Raw genomic sequence first — 22,093 nt, 5'->3', positions numbered from 1 at the left:
ATCCGCACTGCGACTAACAAGTCTTTAGGTAAAACTAAGGTAAAGTTTTTTAAAGTGCTTATGTCTCCATTTACAAAAGTGGCCTGGGCATTTAGGATCCTAAGAGTTTTTTGAAAGTCAACAGGACTAGGAGCCAAAATGCTCAAGCCACTTTTGAAAAAGTCACTTAGGGTGTATCTACACTAAGACTAGAAGGTGGGATTGCAGCAAGTGTAGGCTAGTTTTGGTTGAGTTAGCTCACTAAGGCCTTGTCTACACTACTGGGGTAAGTCAACCTAAGTTACACTACTCCACCTACGTGAATAACGTAACTGGAGTCGACGTAGCCCAGGTCGACTTACTGCAGTGTCTACACCGCTCTGTGTTGATGGAAGACGTTCTCCGGTCAACTTACCTTACTCCTCTCGTTCCGATAGCGTACCAGAGAGCGCTCTGCAGTCGATTTAGCAGATCTTCACTAGACCTGCTAAATCAACCCCTGCTGCATTGATCAGTAAGTGTAGACATGGCCTAAAAAACAGCAGTGTAACCACAGCAGCATGGACTATCCCATAGATGCTGGAACTAGGTTTAAAGGTTCCATTATATACAGGGTTTAATGGCTCTCAGCTCCCCCCACTATACAAATTGTTCTAGCACCACTGGACTAGCCACTGAGTACAATCCTATCTAGGATGCTGGATATACACCTGGGCAGCTAGCTCAGGCTGCTGCAGCTGCACTGCTCTTTCCATCGAGCTAGCTCGATACAGTTAGCTCAGGTATGCCTACACATGCTGTAACTACTCCTCCCGATTGCTGTGTAGTCACACCCCTCAGGCACTTTTGAAAATTGTAACTAGTCTAGCAGCAGGTTTCAGATTCAAGGGTTTACAAGAGAGCCAAGCTTGCTATAAAATTCTAGCTCTACTAGCACATTATTTTGCTCTGATATATTCATACTCAGTAGCTCATTAAGCATTTTAGTGCCATGTGCCATCCCTGCCTCTCATATCGTTTCTCATCCAGAAGCTTATAAACAATCTAAACAGGAAGATGGGAGCAAAACGAGCGGCCAGGTAAAAACGAAATGCTTTTACACAAAAGAGTAATACACTGAATTAAAACAGGATGCTTCCATTTGTTGCAACATGAGTGAGGTTCAAATTCAGGATGACAGCTAATGGTTGTGAGAAACACTTTCTGCTCTACATCCCAGACTACAGAGATGAGACTTTGGGCAAGAAGAAATACATGGAAAAAAAAATCACATCAAGAAAATACAGAAGTTATGTCTTATCTAAAACTTTTAGAAATAAAAATTGACAATGAAATAACTTCTGAATTGAATTAAGTATTATTCACCCTGGTTCCCTCACAATAGATCTTATTATTGTTATTGCAAAGTAACATCTGAACAGCTCAAGGCAGTTTGCAAACAGCAAATTAGAAAGCTACAATACCCTGTGAGGTTGGTGGTTACCTGTATGCTACAGATGGGCAAAGTGGTTAAGCAACTTGCCTGTTATCACAGAGGAACTCAGCAGAGCCAGGAGGAGAATCCAAACCTTCCAACTCATAGACCTCAATTTTTCCCTTATGCTCTGGCTGCTTTACAGGTAGCTTAACTGGTCTCTCCCTGAGGATTCAACCTGAAAAAGGGGAATCCCTAGGTGGGGTAGAGCTATTATAACTGCACTGTTCTGTTGATTCCCTCTGAAGCATCTGGTACTGGCCAGTGTCAGAAGACAGGATACTGGGTCAGAAGGCCATTGGTCTGTCTCAGTCTGGTCATTCTTATTTTCTTACCAGCTCTACACCACCCTTCTGAACCTCTTAGCACAAATGATGTGCCCAGAAAAAAAGGCATGTGGATGGAAACTGCTGCGTTCCAGCTATCAGAACATTCCATTGGGTTCACAGGCAGCTGGACAGAACTAATTGGAGCACTCTAAGGCTGGTCCAACTCCAGGACAGGTAGCAGCATAAAGGCAGCTTAAAGCACCTTTGCATCCCCCTACGTCTGATCTGCACTGAGCTCATTTCTGATGTGGCTCAGGATCTGGCCCCCATCCTTGTGGGTTAAATATAGGCAAAGAACTGTGTTCTGGTTGTTGTGTATTTAGTTGTCATGGGTTTTGTTACTATGGCAACTGAGTTAGACTATTAAGGGATAGCTCAGCCGGTTTCAACCGGCTGAGTGAGCTCTCTGTCTCTGTAAAAAAAATGGTTTTGGTTGGGTCTGCTGTCTGCCTCTCTGGCCTCAAGTGATTGCTTCCAACACCTGCCCCATAACACTAACACTGGCGCGGGATGGGATCCCTGCTCTGCTGCCAGAGTAAAGTAGAAGTAACAAGGTAAAGACAAAAAAAAAAAAAAAAAAAAAAAAAACTGACTGTGAAAGTGAAACTAAAAATCAAAAAAACTCTCTGGCTACTCTGGAGAGCCTTGAGAATTTTGATGAGAGTAGCATGTATACTGAGCATTTTGAGCTTTTTTTGAGCTTTTTGACATTACAGATACAAGAGAGAAAGAATATTTATTAACTGTTGTAGGGCTAAATAACTCTCTCTATCTGCGCTGCAGCTTACTACACCCTGTTAAGCCTAAGAAATCTCAGTGACATTGACAATCCTCCTGGGGGTCTCATTCTCCCAAAAACCACTGGTAAAGATAAAGATATATAAGAAGAAGAAGAAAAAAGGAAGAAGAAAAGATGGCCTTGTGGCCATTTTTTAAAATTTTAAAAAACTACTGTGAATTAGAAGATGTTAAATGATGTGAATGTGATGCAGGTTGGTGTGTGTGTGTGTGTGTGTGTGTGTACAGTGAGGCTAAGCTACACAGAGCGACAGATTACATACAGAAGGCTGTTGATATTGCAATCTGCTGGGACTGGGCTACACAACTGGGAGAGGCAACACATGGTGCATCCTGTCACAAGAACTGACCACAAAAAGTGGAGGAGACAGAAAAGAGAGTCAAGAATGTGGGTGCTCAGGCAAGTCACCAGATGGTGGAATGCTGGTGTAAGTGTGGGCATGGTGTGTCTACACTGACCTGAAAAAAGGACATGTAAAATAAAAAAAAAGAAAAAAAAAAGAAGCAAAACAAAAGAAAAAAAGAAAAAGAACCCATACCCTAGAAGAGAGAGGACACCCAGGACAGACCAGGTGACACCTCAGCTGCATGTTTTGTCAGGTGCAGTCTCTGGCAGCGGGCTCACATGCTCTGGCATGGGGCAACCCTGGAACAGGCAACCAGGACAACAGCTACGCAACTGGCTGTGGACTGTGTATACTGAATGCTGGAGCAGCATCCTGTATAAAACTAAGCTGACAAAAAAAAACTCAAGGCAAGGCAACAGTGAAGCCAAGGCATGTTGGGTGAAGCTGTTGACACTATTGATGTTAAGGTGATAGGATGTTGACAGGAGGTGACATTGGCTAGAGGTGTGGTAGTTTGGCTTAGGTGTGGGTGTAAGAACTAGAGCTGAACTGGGCAATTCAGCTGAAGAGAAGAAGAAGAAACCCCTCTACTAAGGAAAGAAACCTAAAAGAAGAAACCACTAAAACTGGAGATGGAGGGTTTGTGGGATTGATTTTGGAGAAGATTTTGGGAAACATGAAGGGAATCACTGTGAACCTGACATATGAACCTGGCAGTCCACCAAATATGCCAACCTGGATGGCATGGAGACCTGGAGCGCCTGGTCACCAATGGTCTCCACCCACTGGTCACCCATAGTTCATGGCCACTCCTATAGTCCGGCAGTGAAGAAAGATGGCTCTCTCCAAGATTTGCAGTTCGGTGTGCAGGTGATTTTAAAGTCACTGTGCGCCCAGTTCAGTGCACAGGCCACTCCCGCTTCGGCTGGGGATGACCTCTCTCTGGGCCTGGCTGGGGACAAAAGTTCAGTAAGATTGAAGTGAGTCAAGCAAATTGACTGATGCTGCCTAAGTTGTGACTCATAGCTGTCGCCATCGTGACTGTCGCCTACCCCTACCCTCACCTTCACTCCTATGGACCCTGTTTCCTGCCAGCAGTGGGCAGTTCATATAGCTTGTCAGGAGTTCAGTAGGCTCTGGAAATCTCAAGGACACTCAGAGAAATGGAGAGGCTACCCCACTAAGAAATTTAGAGAGAGGCCAACCAAAGAGAAGAAGCTAAGAGTACCACAAGAGCAGTGATAAAGAGTCACAATTGTTAATTTTTTGTTTTCTTCAATTGATTCTCTAAGGCTTATTTAAGGCCCCTTGCCAAAGTTAAAGAATCAGAAATGTATTAGCTAAGCTCATTTGTAGGCTACCCATTTGTTTCTAGCCATTACTATTATGGACTGTTCATTTACTGCAATTTCATCAACTACTAAATAACATTCATGAGCTCCTGGGCAGAACAAGCAGAACAAGAAGGCCTGGTGGAAGATGCAAAGCCTGTGTTGCATTTTGAAAAGCTGTTAAATGTGATCCATCCTCCTCTCCTTCTCTTGCCTCCATCCTTCCCCCCTGCAATGGGGATTGGCCTGCCTATTATCCCATTATGGAGTGGGAGCGGTTATGACTTATGCTTGGAAAGAAAGAAGAAAGAGAAGCTTGCTTTTAGCTACGCACTCTAAAGCAAGCAGAAACTAAACTAATGTTTGAATATCATTTTGTTTTGAATGTTTTTTTTCTTAACTTTACCTGTCATTGGACTCTTTTTCTTTTTTTTTCTTTACTTACAGATCATCCCCCATTACTGACAGGCATTCCCCACAGCATTGTATTCCCATTCACTGCACACAGTGAATGATTGGGCATTGATCATTACTCTGCACAACACATATAAATCTCAATCGGAGCTCCAAATCAAACATCAAGATAGTGCCCAAAAAGGAAAATCCTACCGGTCAAACATCAAGAATACACCCAAAACAAAAAAATCAACCCAACAAAACTGCTAGAATATACCAGTATCACTGCTATCAAGATAAAGAAGGCTGGCAGTATGCACAAAGAATCCCAAATTATCCTCCCTGTTCCCTCTCTCTGTTCTCCGAACTCCTCTCGGTCTCACCGGTCCCACCCAATCTGGTTGTCCAGTGTGGATGTATCGGGTTATCCACCTTGTTTGATGTTAGAAGTTGTAGTCATTATTCCACCACCCTGAGATCACAGATGTTAGAAACACTACATTTCCGTTTTGAATGAGTTGACTGAAGGAAGGAAATTGAAGAAGCAAGTTTTGTGTATGTCATGTCAGATAAGTCAAAGAGAAGGCAAAGCAGGCAAACCCCATGGTCACCCCCCCATGTCAAACCCATGGCAATGACTTGCCCCCATTCCATGGGACTTTGTGGAAACCCTTGGTCTGCCCATGTGGGAAAATTGGCTTGAATTCTAGCTGGCCAGAAGTTCTAAATGGCAGTCAAGTCTACTATGGCAGGCAGTGCTCTCTATGAGTACTAGTCCTTTACTCTACTTCTGGTTTGCTCTGAGGACTCTTCTTTCAGAACGTCTGCCAGCAACAACGGCGGAGTTTCGTCTCAACTTCAGGCAATAATTTTACATCAATAAATGACACACCCACAAATCGCACCATCACACGGCTCGCGAGAGCATCAACGAGCAAAACGAAGACATGTGCAATGAAAAAACGGATTAATTGAAAGAAAAAAAACACACACACCTCCAATACACCACCTTTCTTTCACACCTCAAAACACACCTCACAGCTCTGCTACTTTCCTGATCTGCTGACTTTTGCTTGATCCCCCAGACTTCTGGATGGACTCTGATTGATGCACTGAAACAACCTACAGACATCAACTCAAAGGAATCATCAGCAGCAATAACAAAGCATCAGACAGCCAGAGCACAAAGGCAGCAGTTTTGGCCTGGGCCCAAGCAGCCAGGTTTCTTGGCTTCCCCAGGGCAGCCAGCTTCATGCAAACAGGACCTGCCATCCACAGTCAGACCTGTAGAGTCTCCTGTGCAGAAGGACAGATCTTGCAGCATCATGTATCTTTGGGCTCCATCTGTGCCCCATCATGAGTCTGATTCACCCCCTCCTGAGTGTTCTGGTCTGACTTGTCACCTGTCCCTGAGACTTCTCACTCCCCCTTGCCCACCTGTTCTCCTCACTCCTGCCTTACCTGCTCAGCTGATTACTTTGCCCAGCTGAGGCTCCCTGCACCTCAGCACCTACCTATCAGGTGACCTCCTCCCCCTAGGAGGGCCTCCCCCCCAGTGCTGCAACACCAAGGCAGACAGAAGGCCCACCTAGAGACAGAAGGCCTCCTCATCGGCGGGCTCTCCCTCACCCTCAGTCTGGGTTTTAGTTAGAGGTTTCTTCAGTCTCTTATGGAGGGTTTATATTGTTTAAGGTTTTTGTTGTGTTTTAGTTAGGTGTTATTATTTTGGGATGGTATTATTTGGGTTTAGTTTTGGTGCATTTTTGGTTATGTTGGTTTCTGTGATGTTTATGGAGGCTGAGTTAATGGCTCTGAGGGTTGGCTGCAATGGGCTGCTCTCTCCTCTCTGTCTCTGTAAATAATAGCTGGATTAAGCTCTACACTGGTGAACAGGTGTTTGGTATAGCAGGTGGGGGAACGTCAAAACAAGGAAAACTTTGCACCAAAATTGGCATCGAGCTCTTCCTAGAAGCAGTACAACGTGACACACTGATTGCTTGCAGCAGTTCTAAATGTTTTAGTCATGCAGCAGTGATGTTTAACAGATTCTCGCTTTCACTCATACTTCACTGAGGAACTTCTGCTTTATAGCTCTATAATATCAGGAACATTTTCAGTTACACAGACAGCTAAAGACTAGTGGATAAATTCTACCCTAGTTTACATCTCATACAAACATCTGTTGACTTCACCGAGATTGCACAGGGTACAGATAGGGCTGGTTTCAAGCCAACAGGACAGACATACAGTGTTGTATTTCTTACTAGCTTTCTCAATTCAACTCAACAGAATTTATACAGATAAAGGAAAGATATTTAAAGGAGGGAAAAGATACATTAATACTACACTAATACTTCTGTAACAAAAAATAAAATAAATAATAAATAATAATTTCCTTGGTGATGATGCTGGTTTTACCACATTTGAAAAAAAGCTCACAAAGCTAGATTTCAGTACTAAGGGCAAATGTTTATGCATATGTAATACTACATTACACAGGAGTAAGCCCACTGAAGTCAGTGGGACTACTTTCATGTGTGTTTGCAGGATCAGGCCCTTCAACATCTAGACAACAAGTCAGTGCCTTACTTTTTCACCATGTACAAGTGAACTGAAACTACAATTGTTTGTGTTAAACTGAGCATCCAGCATTATGTTCTTCGTGAAGTTGGAAGTTATCATATCCCAGCAAACTAAATTTTTACTTTTAAATAATAATAAAAATAATAATACCTGTCTCCTAGAACTGGAAGGGACCTCGAAAGGTCATTGAGTCCAGCCCCCTGCCTTCACTAGCAGGACCAAGTACTGATTTTTGCCCCAAATCCCTAAGTGGCCCCCTCAAGGATTGAATTCACAACCCTGGGTTTAGCAGGCCAATGCTCAAACCATTATTTCACAAGTTTTCTTCAATGTTTTCTGTGGCTTTATATTACTCTGAGGGTTAGCTACCCATTTGTTTCATATGCTAATATCCTTGGAAATTCAAGATACAATTGTGGGGTCTGCTGTCACAGGACTGCTGTAGGAGAGTGAAAGGGATGTGATATAGGAAGGGGGAGGAAGAAGGAGCAGAAGTATGCACAAGTATGCACATGCTTCCCCACTTCCTAAAATCCCATACTGTACTTCTCCTCGTGTGCTATGAAAGAGCAAATGTACCCTGACCCCCTCTTCTTCTCAGGCCATTTTTCCAAGTATGCTTTTATCCACATAATTCTTGCAGAGGGTTGTCACATTTATTTTACCAGGAGTCAACATGACAGCAGCCTAAGATACTGGGATAAGGCTGCAGTCCAGCTGGTTCTAAAGTCCACAGAGATAAAGGCTCTGTCACACAACAAGTCTAGAAAAACTGTTTCCAGCCTAAAATTAATGTACCTAATAAATATGTGGGACATACATGCTGCCTTTTGATAGTCCCCTAAATTACCACAATATAAATTCTGTTGAATACTGTCAAAAAAGAATCTCTCACGCACATTTTGTTGGTGCCACATAATGTACCCACAAAGTTATTGGAAGCATTGTTATATTACATAATTCTAGTAACCACAAAAAATCCTTTAGAAATTAACCATCTTGTTGTTCTGCAGAGTCTGTCCACTAGGACACAACAACAACAAAAACACATTCCCTCTATATTTATTCCAATCTCATTTTAGCTAGTTACTGATTTTCAGCATTAAAGGGACTGAAGTTCACAATTTAAACAGATACAATCCATGCTGGAAGGCTAAACATTAGACCTGAAACCTCTGTTTTGATTTGCAGGTGCATTCATGGCTTTCAAGGCATTTAAAAACACACATCACTGCAGTATCTGTGTGTATGCATAACGCGTGGCTCCTCCAGTCTGTTTGCTGGTCCCATTTTGCTTCGTAACCAGCAAACTCATAAGATTAGAACAGGCAGAGCAAAAAGATAATGCCACATGCACACATCAAGAACACAAAATGTTTGTTGGTGTGGCCCAGCTGAGAAATTGGGCCTTCATATTACAGCCTTTGTTGAGGATTGAGAGTTATTTATGCATGTGATTCCATGCTTTAAGTTATTTGCAGCCCAAATTCACTTTTGGAGAGATCACCTTCTTCAGGGAAAATTTAAGAAAAACATGTTTTTAAGAGAGACCTTTTAAGATGTTACAGTTAAAGAACCAAGTAAGAGAGAGGGAGAGAAATATGATATCTGAATTCCAGTTGTGGGCAAGGCTACAAAAATATTTTGATTAAAGTCTAAAGGCAGGTCTACACTTAACTGAAGTGCTACAGCAGCGCAGCTGCAGCTTTTTTAAGACGCTACTACGCCAACAGGAGAGCTTCTCCCATCGGCATAGTTAATCCACCTCCACGAGAGGCAGTAGCTATGGCAACAGGAGATGCCCTCCCATCCACACAGCGCTGTCTACATCGGGGTTAGGTCAATGTAACTGCATCACTCCGGGGTGTGAAAAATCCACACCCGTGAGCGACGTAGTTATACTGATGTAAGTTTGTAGTGTACACTTGGCCTAAGTTATTGAATAGGCTATTGGCTAGAAAGAATCGTTTTCTCCTATGGGGAGGAGTAGTGACAATAACTATAACACCTGATCTATGGAAACTATTCCAAACCCCTAATAATTTTTGTGGTCCTTCTTTGTACTTTTTCCACTTCTAATATATCGTTTGAGATGGGGAGACCATACTTGCACACAGTATTCAAGGTGTGGCCATACCATGATTTCTATAGTAGCATTATGATATTTTCTGTCTTATTATCTATCCCTTTACGAATGGTCCCTAACATTCTGGTAGCCTTTTTGACTGCTGCTGCACATCGACCAGATGTTTTCAGAGAAATCTGCACTACTCCAAGATCACTTTCTCGAGTGGTAACAGCTAATTTAAACATTCTGCATGTATAGTTGGGATTATGTTTTCCAATGTGCGCTATCTTGTATTTATCAACATTGAATTTCATCTGTCTTTTTCTTGACCAGTCGTCCAGTTTTGAGAGATCCCTTTGTAACTTTTTGCAGTCAACTTTGGTTTTAACTACCTTGAATAATTTTGAATCATCACCAGACTTTACAACCTCATTGTTTACCCCTTTTTTCCAGATCATATTGACTATGTTGAATAACGATGGTCCCAGTACAGATCCTTGGGGGACCCTGCTATTTACCTCTCACCACTGTGAAAACTGACCATTTATTATTTTTTAACCAGTTACTTGATCCATAAGAGGAACTCGTCTCTTATCCCAAGATTGCTTACTTTGCTTAAGTAAAGTGCCTTTGGTGAGGCACCTTGTCAAAGGCTTTCTGAAAGTACAACTACACTATATTCACAGGATCACCCTGGCCCATGCTTGTTCTCACACACACACACAACTCCTGTCCCCCTTCAAAGAATTCTAATAGATTGATGGGACATGATTTCCCTTTACAGAATCTGTGTTGATTCTTTCCCAATATATCATGTTCATCTATGTGTCTGATAATTCTCTTTTTTACTATAGGTTCAACCAATTTGCCTGGTACTGATGTTAGGCTTACCAGCCTGAAATTGCCAGGATCAACTCTAGAGCCTGTTTTAAAAATCAGTGCTACAGTTATCTGGTAAAGGGGCTGATTTAAGTGTTAAAGTAACATACCACAGTCAGCAGCACTGCTATGGGTACCCACATGGCCCCACAGTATGCCAACATCTTTATGGCTGACTCAGAACAACACTTCCTCAGCGCTTGTCCCCTAGCACCCCTACTCTACTTGCACTACACTGATGACATCTCCTTAATCTGGACCCATGGGATGGAGGCCCTTGACGAATTCCACCAGGATTTCAACAATTTTCACCCCACCGTCAACCTCAGCCTGGACCAGTCCACACAAGAGATCCACTTCCTGGACACTACAGTGCAAATAAGTGATGATCACATAAACATCAGCCTATACCAGAAACCTACTGACCACTATACTTACCTACATGCCTCCAGCTTTCATCCAGATCACATCACACAATCCATTGTCTACAGCCAAGCCCTAAGATACAACCGCATTTGCTCCAATCCCTCAGACAGAGACAAACACCTACAAGATCTCTATCAAGCGTTCTTAAAACTATAATGCCCACCTGGGGAAGTGAAGAAACAGATTGACAGAGCCAGAAGGGTACCCAGAAGTCACCTACTACAGGACAGGCCCAACAAAGAAAAGAACAGAACGCCACTAGCCATCACCTTCAGCCCCCAATTAAAACCTCTCCAGTGCATCATCAAGGATCTACAACCTATCCCGGAGGACGATCCTTCACTCTCACAGACCCTGGGAGACAGGCCAGTCCTCACTTACAGACAGCCCCACAACCTGAAGCAAATACTCACCAACAACTACACACCACACAACAAAAACACTAATCCAGGAACCAATCCCTGCAACAAATCCCGTTGCCAACTCTGCCTGCATATCTATTCGAGGACCTACCCACATCAGCCACACCATCAGGAGTTCATTCACCTGCACATCTACCAATGTGATATATGCCATCATGGGCCAGCAATGCCCCTCTGCCATGTACACTGGCCAAACCGGACAGTCTCTACGCAAAAGAATAAATGGACACAAATCTGACATCAAGAATTGTAACATTCAAAAACCAGTAGGAGAGCACTTCAGTCTCCCTGGACACTCAATAACAGACTAAAAGTGGCCATTCTTCAACAAAAAACCTTCAAAAACAGACTTCAACGGAGAAACTGCAGAGCTGGAATTAATTTGCAAACTGGACACCTTCAAATTAGGCCTGAATAAAGACATGTCACTGTTTCTGGGAGCTGCTTGAGGTAAGCACTGCCCGGAGCCTGACCCCCTCCCATGCCTCAACCCCCTGCCCCAGCCCTGATCCCCCTCACGCCCTCTGAAACCCTAGATCCCAGAGCGGAGTACCCTCCTGCACCCCCAACCCCTCATCCCCAGCCCCACCCCAGAGCCTGCACCCCCAGACAGAGCCCTCTCGCCCCCCAGCCCCTAATTTTGTGAGCTGAAAGAAGAATGCTGCATCTGAAAGGGAAAAAGCAAATGGAACAGATTACTGTATACACTCAATCATAAGCCAGTTCGTTTATAAGCCGACCCCCCCCAAGATGGATAAGTAAAAATGGAAAATTTTTATGACCCTGTTAATAAGCCGACTCTATAATTCAGAGGTCAGCAAACTTTGGCTCCCGGGCCATAAGGATAAGCTGCTGGTGGGACGAGATGGTTTGTTTACCTTGAGCATCCACAGGCACAGAGGTAAACCTAAGTAAACAAAGTGTCCCGGCGTGCCAGCTGCTTACCCTGATGGGCTGGGACAGCAACTGGTGGGGAATTTTTTTTGGAGGGGAGAAGCTGCGAGTCAGGGCAGTAACCCCTGTGACCATCCCCCACATGACCCCACCCCGGGACCCCCACACTTTCCCCATCCCATCCCTTCCCACCTTATCTGGGGAGGGCCAGGGGAGGATGTCCCTGACCTGGCTGGAGCTGCTCCAGCAGGCCGGTCAGTGCAGCCGCAGCCTGCTCCGGTGGGCCAGACCGGGTGGCACGGCCGCAGCATGTTCCAGCGGGCTGGGCAGGGCGGCACGGCCCCAGCGGGCCAGGCGGCACAGCCCCAGCCTGCTCTGGGGGGCAGGGCCAAGCGGCACAGCTGCAGCCTGTCAGCCCCAGAGCTGCAGCTGCTTTGGAGGCCGAGGGGAGAGCAACATAGCCAGAAACAGAGAGACTCTGGCCCTGCCTCTTCCCTTCTGTCTCTGCTGGCTGTGCTGCCTCTCCTTGCTCCCTCTGTTGGGGGAAGGGGCTGTGTACTACCTCTCCCTCTCTATACCCCTTCATAAGCCGACCCCCTTCTCTGGTGCTTCTCTTTTTTACTAAAAAATTCGGTTTATGAATGAGTATATATGGTAAATTGTGTTCATAAGTGTAAACCTCTGGTTTACAGTTTTTCGTTCCTGGGTTATAAGAACAACCCTACAAATATTTAGAGGACATTAAAAAAAACACTTAGAATTCTGTTGGACATAAGTAATATGTAAGAATATGGAATACTGCATAAACAAAATTTGCAACTAGTTAGCTACTGGGGAAGGAGTGGGAAAATAATCAATAGCTTTGCACTGACTATTATTAATCTAACATTCCAAATCTTAAAATACAAGAGGTTAAACAAGACATTAAAATTACAGGAAATGTTCTTTTGCTTTGAACAGAATACATAGTACTAATCCAATCAAACGAGGAGTAAGCTGAAACTTCCACATCCTCTCATAAAAATGACAGTAGTGCCTCAGTCTCACCCTGTGTGACGAAGCCACTCTGACATTATATTACTATAAATGAGAAGGATTTGACACTACTCTTGATTATACATCTTATGGACAACTAGAGATTACCATTTACCTAAGGCAGGGCTGGGCAAACTTTTTGGCCTGAGGGCCACATTTGGGTATGGAAATTGTATGGCAGGCCATGAATGCTCACAAAATTGGGGGGTTGGATGTGGGAGGGGCTGAGGACTCTGTCTGGGGGAGTGGGCTCTGGGATGGAGCCAAAAATGAGGAGTTTGGGGTGGGGGAGCTCTGGGTTGGGGTGCAGGGGGGTGAGGATTCCAGCTGGGGGTGCAGAGTTTGGGGTGGAGGAGGGTGCTCCAGGCTGGGATCGAGGGGTTCGAAGGGCAGGAGGGGGATCAGGGATGGAGCACGGGGATGGAGGTCGGGGTGCAGGGGGGTGAGGATTCCAGCTGGGGGTGCAGAGTTTGGGGTGGAGGAGGGTGCTCCAGGCTGGGATCGAGGGGTTCGAAGGGCAGGAGGGGGATCAGGGATGGAGCACGGGGATGGAGGTCGGGGTGCAGGGAGGAGGTCGGGGTGCAGGCTCCAGGCGGTGTTTATCTCAAGCAGCTCCTGGAAGCAGTGGCATGTCCCCCCTTGACCGCGGGAGCTGCAGAGCCGGTACTTGGGGTGGGGACACATGCGGAGCCCCCGGCTTCCCCTATGCATAGGACTGGAATGGGGACGTGCCGCTGCTTCCAGGAGCCATGGCACGTGCAGAGCGGGGCAATCCCCCAATCCCGCTCCCCAACAGCAGCTCGAGGACCGGATTGAAAGGTCTGACGGGCCAGATGCGGCCCCCAGGCCATAGTGTGCCCACCTCTGACCTAAGGAAACCATAGATTCCTCACAGAGACTACAGAAAGATACCAGCACATATCTTAGTTATTAAGTTCAAGTTCAACCAGCTCCCACCTTTTCCAGAGCAACAACATAAGCAATCTACTACAAAAGGATTTCTTCAGTTATATGTATATACAACCCCAGAATCAGCCAGAGCTACTGAATTGCATCTTGATTAAAGTTAATTTGTGGATAATTTCATCCTGAAACACATGCTTTCCAGAAAACATTTCAGATTTCCTGCCTATGTCCCTGATCCAGCAAAGCACTTAAGCATGTGAGTAGTCCCACTGAAGTAAAGGGGACTACTCACGTGCTCAGGGTTAAGCATTTGGTTAAGTGCTTTGCTGTATCAGGTCCCTTGCAAGTCTAGAAAACAAATTACACAAAGTGGGTGATCAACAGATTAAGAGATCTCCTCTCACCTTCTCTTGTATGAAAGTAGACCAGTTTTCCACACCACCCGCAACCCCAACTTGTATCAGTGAACTTTACTAGTATGCGGAAGATTAAGTGACCATAGAGATTATATGTTTCTCATATGTACACACCTGTTCAAAGTTCAATACAAATACACTACCCTGATGACAAAAACAGACATAAAAGACTAGTGTTTTCATGTGACATATGACTACCCTATAGTTCAATTCTTTGGGGATGAAAGAAGAATATACACCTCTACTCCGATATAACGTGGTCCTCGGGAGACAAAAAATCTCACCGCGTTATAGGTGAGACCACGTTATATCAAACTTGCTTTGCCCCCCCCTCATTCCTTGTTCCCTGACCGCCCCCTCCAGAGACCCCCCTCCCTAATCACTCCCAGGACCTCACCGCCTACCCCCTGACTGCTCCGACCCCTATTCACCCCCCACCCCGACAGGCACTCACCAGCAGCGGTGAGAAGTGGAGCAGCCCAACCCCAGCCCACTCCCCTCCACCAGCTCCCAGCTGCGGCGCTCCGCTTCCCGCCATCGGTGAGTGAAGGGAGGTTGGGGAAAGGATGCCCCCCCGCACTCACCTGCAACGAGAAACGGAGCAACATGTCCCCAGCCCACTCCGTTTTCCTTGCCCCGGCCCCAGCCCTGTCGCTGGGGAAAGGTCCTGCACTCACCTGCAGCAGGAAGCGGAGCGCTGCAGCTGGGAGCTGGCAGAGTGGAGCAGGCTGGGGCCAGGCTGCTCTACTTCCACCATTGCTGGTGAGTGCGGGCGGGGATCCCTTCCCCCAAGCCCTCTCCCCCGAGCGACACGGCTGGGGCCGGGCTGAGGAAGCAGAGCAGGCTGCTCTCAGCCCCCTGCTAATCCCCCGGGCCCTCAAAAGTGCGGGGCCCTGGGACTGTGGGGCCCTCAAAAGTGCCCTCCCACAGCTCCTGCCCCCCCGACCCTGAGGGGGGAGCCCCTGACCGCCCCCGAGACCTTCTGACCCTTATCAAACCCCTCGGCCCTGGCCTGGCCCAGCAGCCTTAACACGCTGCTCAGAGCAGCGTGTCAGAGCTTTACGTTGTATGCGAACCCGCATTATATCAGGTCGTGTTATATCGGGGTAGAGGTGTATCTAAACAAAACATATTCTTCTGCTGTGCTGTGTTAGGTTTATTTGTACCTTCTGGATAGATTAACCTGGAAAGAAGGGTGAAATGGACTGGAAAGAAGAGTGAGTAAATAAAGAATGGACCCAAAAGCAGTTGTTCACGCACAGGCGCAGTGAAAACATCATATACTATCATGGTGGCTTACATGCCTTTGTGCACATTAAAATGTACTAAGTGACATCTGATCCCTCCTTTAAAAAACAAACCAAAAAAAAAAAAGTCCATGATTTATCAAAGTTAAGGTAATGAATTGTTGTATAATTTTAAAGTCAAAGATGGCTCTGCTAATAATAGTACTTTGCATTTTTATTCAATCTTTCATCTGGAAGCATACTGCCTATCAAGCCTTGTGAGGTAAGCACTCACTTCTCACTAAGTTAATGATGAAGCCAGAAACAAAACCCAAAACTCCTGTCTCAGACACCTGCTACAAAAAATAAGTAGTGTAATCTCTTCCCATGTGGGTGACATTTCTTTAATCTATTTTTAGAGTCTATTTAAAAGACCTAGAAATTTCAAGCCATTTTTCCCACCACTGAACAAATTTTTTTAAGCATTTACACTGAAAGTTTCACACTGGTTTTAACTATTTTATTTTTGTTTCCCACCATCGTGCTCATTTTTGACTGTTCCAAGTAAAAGAGAATTGTAACATTTTGCTTATGTTCATCATAAAGTGCACTTAATTTTTTCTATGTATTGTTTTCCATTTGTAAGGTGCACCTATCCTTAGGCCCTTCTACAATACAAACATATTAAAGAAATATGTCTAATTTTCTTAAGATGGAGGAAATTAAGAGAACGGAAAGAGAAAGGGTGTTTGCAGTTAGTCAGCCAAAACAGCTTTATATTAGCCTTACATAAAAAGATTGTATACACTGCAGGTTTAGCTTCTGCATTCAGCCAACAGGATGCACCAGGAACTTAGCTAGACAACAAACATCAATTTTTTATTTTAAACTTGCGGGTGTCTGCCATGGAAAGCTCAGGAGTAGACACTTCACATTTGTGATTTCAGCCACATAATCAACCTGGACCTAAAACTAACAGCTGTAGAAGCTATTTTTAGATCTGAAAATTAATCTCTCTCATCCCAGCAATCAAGGAATGAAGAGTGGGCTATGTGATCCACACAAGGAGGAAGGGGAAAACATAATATAAACCCTAGGGCACGGGTCTTAAAATCCCAGTGCGTGGGATGTCTGTGGCCCGAGAACCTCCCCAATGTGGCCCTAGGGCAGGGGTCGGCAACCTTTCAGAAGTGCTGTGCCGAGTCTTCATTTATTCACTCTAATTTAAGGTTTCATGTGCCAGTAATACATTTTAACGTTTTTAGAAGGTCTCTTTCTATAAGTCTATAATATATAACTAAACTATTGTTGTATGTAAAGTAAATACAGTTTTTAAAATGTTTAAGAATCTTCATTTAAAATTAAATTAAAATGCAGAGCCCCCCAGACTGGTGGCCAGGACCCGGGCAGTGTGAGTGCCACTGAAAATCAGCTCACGTGCTGCCTTCAGCACGTGTGCCACAGGTTGCCTAACCCTGCCCTAGGGGCTCCAGCAATTTTGGGGCCGGGTCTCTCCTTTGGCCCTGCCTACTGCTCCAGGGTGCTCTCCCCTCATCCCTTGCGCGTCCCCCAGGGGATTTAAAACAGCCCAGGACCCCATTCACCACTGGCATCACAGCAGAGCCGACTGGCTTCCTGCACGCTCGCTTCACGGGGCTGCCAGCCCCTCTCTGTGGCCCCGGAGCAGGGCGGGGCGGTGCCTCCATGCCCTGCCCCCAACCCGACTGCCCCTGCAGCCAATGGGAAGCTGCGGGGACGGTGCCTGGGGTCAGCAGCATCCTGCCTTGGAGCCCCAGGTAAGCACCGCACCTCCGACCCCCTCCCAGAGCCTGCACCCCTCCCTCCTCTTCCATCCCAGAGCCTGCGACCCCACCCCCTCCTCCTGCACCCCCACTTCCTACCTCAGACCAGAGCCTGTACCCCAGACCCCCTCCCCCATCCAAACTCCCTCCCAGAGCCCAACCTCTCACCCCTTCTGCACCCAAACTCCCACCCAGAGCCTGCACCCAGCACCCCAATCCCCTACCCCAGACCTCCTCCCTGACCCAAACTCCCTCCCAGAGCCTTAGGCAGGTGGGGGGCGGGTTCTAGGCAGCATGAATGACATTACTGGCCCGCTGGGAGGATTTGAGGACTGGCACAGGCCCTAAGGTAAACTGAGTTTGAGACCCCTGCCCTAGGGGTTAAAGCTTGATCCCATCCCTTTGACTTCAACTGGGCCAGGGTTTCATGAAAGTTACACAATTGTAACATGACAACCTCTTGGTCTACTGAATCAGAATTAAGCATTCGTGGTGACAAACAGTGAATGCCTACATAGCCAGGACAGACACAGACTTCAAATAAAATGGAGATAACAGAAGACAATGCCACATACTGACAAGAATCATAGAACAATTCTACCTTTGGTATATCAAATAAACACAGTAGCCTTTAAAAGTGTCTAGTAAGGAATAAAAAAAGTTTATGAGATTTCAATAGCTCAGCTGTCTTTAAATTACAATCCATCATAGGAAATTTGAATTTAAAAAAATTGATACAGAATACAACCTTCTCTCTACAGAAGTCAGACTCGTTGAAGAGCAGTATTCCTTCCTCTTTTTGCTTGCCGCTGTCTTTCTCCATCCCCAACATGATGTATTATCATACTCTTCATGTTTTGGTCTAATCTGGATTGTAAACTTCTCAGAGCAAGGATTTGGAACAAATTCTGTTCAATTACTCTAGAGTTAACCTGGTATAACTCACTGATCCCACTGAAATTACTACAGATTTACACTGTTGTAATTTAGAGCGGAATATGATCCATTGTCTTCATATTTTCTTCTAAAAGTACCATGCACAACTAAGGTGCTAAATAAACATTTTGTACAGTAAAATGAAGTAAAAATGCAAATGTAGGTTGGAAGCTACACTTCTACCTCGCCATAACGCTGTCCTCGGGAGCCCAAAAAATCTTACCGCGTTATAGGTGAAACCGTGTTATGCTGAACTTGCTTTGATCCACCGGATACACAGCCCCACCCTTCCGGAGCACTGCTTTACTGCGTTATATCCGAATTCATGTTATATCGGGTCGCGTTATATCGAGGTAGAGGTGTATTTAACGGAAATATGAAGTTGCAAATGCACTACTAAATCTAATTTTTCACTATGTATATTTGATAGGATGACAGAAATCCTATGAGCATTAAGAAAGTACATGCAGATAACTGCCACCAAATCATTTTCCTGGCCCTACTCAATCAATTTTAGTCCTGAATTTGTGAAGTTCCACTTGTTTCATTAGTTAATCATGTCCGAGCCACAGATGTAGAAAGAGATCACTCAAGGTGATTTTCCTCAGATCTATCTTTGATATTACTGACTGCAAAGTTTTTTGTGATTTCTCTGTGCAGTTCTCAGCAGGGGTGGATAGAATCAATCTCGAGTGTCTCTGCCCCTTTCATTTTTAGAAATCCCAAAGGATAGCTCTGGGCAATTGCTTTTCTTCATCCATCTGTATTATCACTGCTGCTTTTCATGTGTATATGAAGCAGCAGATAACCACCATAGGGACTAGACCTGCTTAAAATAGAATTGGACAACATGGTCATTAAAATGCTTGTGGACATTTGTGCAAAGCTGCATTTGTGGTAGCTCAAAGAAGTGAAATTTTAAGACAAATGCTAATATACCTCTTTTGTTTCAATCACTAACCTGGGTACAGAGTGGTATCCGTGTTAGTCTGTATCAGCAAAAAGAATGACGAGTATTTGTGGCACCTTAGAGACTAACAAATTTCTTTGGGCATACGCTTTCGTGGGCTGAAACCCACTTCATCGGATGCATGCAGTGGATGAAGTGGGTTTTATCCCACAAAAGTTTATGCCCAAATAAATCTGTTAGTCTCTAAGGTGACACAAGTACTCCTCATTCTTTTAACCTGGGTAGTTACACTAGTACAGCTTCCTTTGAGTTGATGTTGAACTTACCAAGTTTCAAGAGACTTGGTCAGAGTCAAAGAACTCTGAAGAATCAATCTGTTATTTTAAAAAAGGAAATACAGATCATCCAGCACTTAATATATTGCAACACATGCATAAAGGAAATTTAAACCACATAATTGTATGTGTTTTTCACTCAACGCTTGTAGAAGAACAGTATGGGAGTCCCCTTTTTTTTTTTTTTTGGCTCACTCTTCTCACCAGCATCTCTATCCTTTCATTCCACCTATTTTGAAAACTTCTGTTTTTCTTAGTTTTTCTACACTGTCCATTAGGATGGAGTCTATGCACTAACTTAGTGGTTTTGGTTACCTTTAAGAATTCCTTACCCTCTCCTTGTCATCTGGATTATTTAAACCTGCTAACATTCATAGAAGACAAAGGCAACACTCCCTGCAAGGCAATAACTCAAATTCTTACAGCAGGGTGACCAGCACTACACGCCTTATTTCTTACGGAGTTTAACAAGTACTTTACAAAGCGGGACACGCTTTTGTTTTGTACCGAAGCAGGGGGACAATAGGATTCCGTTTACCTTCCGACTGCAGCTGAACAAACAGCCCATGGTTTGTCAGTGCCTTGCCACACCACAATCCTCAACCTCTTTTTCTCACCTTAAAGGGAGAGATTTTCCAGAAGCCCGGAAGGAGCATTTTACCAAGTAACTTATCCAGCCTCCAGAACAAACCAGCCCAGCAGCGGTGACTCGGGGAGGGCCACCCCCGTGGCCGCAAGCAGACCCCGGAGCCCCCGGCGAGCAGGATCCCGCCGCAGCCGGACCCCCGGCAGTGACCCGCTCCGCAGCCGCAGCCACACACCCCCGGCCCTGTCTCCGCGCTGAACCCAGCGCTAGCCTCCAGGAGATCCCGCCAGGACACGGAACAAAGAGCCTGCTCCGGGCTCCCCCGGGCAGCAGCAGCCGCCGCTCCGCTGCCCCGACCGGAACCAGCTGATTCCTGAGCCCGGGGCCGCCGCCCGCTGCGGTGCCGGGCGTGGGGGGCGCGCCCGCTTCCCCTCCCGCTCCCGAGCGGCTACAGCCCGGCGGGCCCCACCCGGGCGGCTCCCTCCCCAGCCCGGGCCGGACGGTACCGGTGAAGCGGCCCCCGCCGTCCCCGTGTCCGCGCCGCCGCTGGAGGACGAAGTAGCCGCTGCTCTTCTGGGTGACCCAGAGCTTGAGCGCGTTCTTCAGCAGCACCTCCTCGGGCCGCAGCCACATCGTGCCGCCGCCGCCGCCCTCCGGCCCGCTCGCATCGCGGCCCGGTCCGACCCGGCCGCGGGGGAGGAGCCTGGACGCGGAGCCGCCGCTCCCTCCCCGGGGATAGCGCGGCCGGGATTCGCGCTGCGGCGCCAGGAGACGCCCCCCCCTTCCCCGCCTAGTCCGGCCCGCAACGCCTCCCCCTCAGGCGCTCAGTGCCGGGCTGGGAGAGAGGAGAAACCCCCGCCGCTGTCCTGGGAGGCGCTGATTCCCCTCAGCCCTGCTGCCCCCGACCTGGCGCTAGACATAAACAGACTAAGCAATTGTTTCGGGGCCTGAGGAACTCAGGGGAGCCCCTATTAATTATTAGCACGTGTTTGGGGGGGGATATTCCTGCTCAAGGCTCCCTTAAATCCTGCTGAGAGTGACATCAGTATCCCCCTGGCTCCACACTCATCCAGGGAGCCACCCCATGGGTGCTGAAGGAAGGAGCTGCTGGTTGCTCCTCCACCCATCCAAACTGCCCGGAAGCAGGGGGTCTCCTATTCTGCCTCAGAGAGCGAGGCCTGTGCACACCTAAGAGTTGGAATTGGGGGGGTGCTGTTACACCCCCTGGCTTGAAGTGGTTTCCATCATATATAGGGATTACAGTTTGGGTCAGTGCCTTTGAGCACCCCCCTTATACATATTGTTCCAGCATCCCTGCCTGCACATTCTGGGACAGGTCTCTTTATTTGGACCTCAGAGAAGGCAAGGTCTTAGTATATGTTAAATATTGTACTGCTGCTTCCTGGTCAGGGCCAGCTCTAGACCCCAGCGCACCAAGCGCGCGCTTGGGGCGGCGTGCTGCCGGGAGGGCGGCAGGTGGCTCGGGTGGACCTCCCGCAGGCATGCCTGCGGATGCTCCACCGGAGCCGCGGGACAAGCGGACCCTCTGCAGGCACATCTGCAGGAGGTCCACCAGAGCTGCGGGACCGGCGACCGCCAGAGCGCCCCCCCTGGCATGCCGCCCTGCTTGGGGTGGCGAAATTGCTAGAGCCGCCCCGTCCCTGGTAAGAGATGTTCACAAGCGCACACAGCTGTCTCAGCATCACCCTGATCAACATTCCTAAACGTGCCAGGGTATTAGCATACCATACCTGCCACCATCCTCTGGCACGCACACACAGTGCATTGCACATTTTTGGCATATTTTTGCATCAATTCAGATATGAGCTATCTGCAAGTTCCTTCCCATTTTAAAGTCACTCTGTAACTACAAGATTGCTTGCTAGGTTACATATATCAATAGATAAATAATGTTCATGCTATATATCCCTATTGAGCCTAGTCATTTTCATATTAATGAGTCATAAAAAGGGGGCAGAGGGAGCAAAGGGATTCCAAATGTTTTCTGGATCCCA

At 46.5% G+C, this 22,093-nt stretch overlaps 1 protein-coding gene across 3 annotated transcripts in view; it reads right to left on the bottom strand.

The window, feature by feature from the left end:
- Positions 1-20,789, bottom strand: part of TBC1D8 (TBC1 domain family member 8) — a 90,532-nt gene extending 69,743 nt beyond the window's left edge. Inside the window, exon 1 of one of the 3 annotated variants that reach the window (XM_039532682.1) lies at positions 20,585-20,789. In XM_039532682.1, coding sequence (XP_039388616.1) covers positions 20,585-20,711 — 127 coding nt within the window. In that variant the 5' untranslated portion in view covers positions 20,712-20,789. The remainder of the gene's footprint in view (positions 1-20,584) is intronic. The other 2 variants (XM_039532666.1, XM_039532674.1) reach the window with 2 other exon arrangements.
- Positions 20,790-22,093: the final 1,304 nt, after the last annotated feature.

The sequence above is a fragment of the Mauremys reevesii genome, linkage group 1 (assembly GCF_016161935.1).
Source record: "Mauremys reevesii isolate NIE-2019 linkage group 1, ASM1616193v1, whole genome shotgun sequence".
NCBI classification, from domain to species: domain Eukaryota; kingdom Metazoa; phylum Chordata; order Testudines; family Geoemydidae; genus Mauremys; species Mauremys reevesii.
This window is presented reverse-complemented; position numbering and strand designations above follow the sequence as displayed.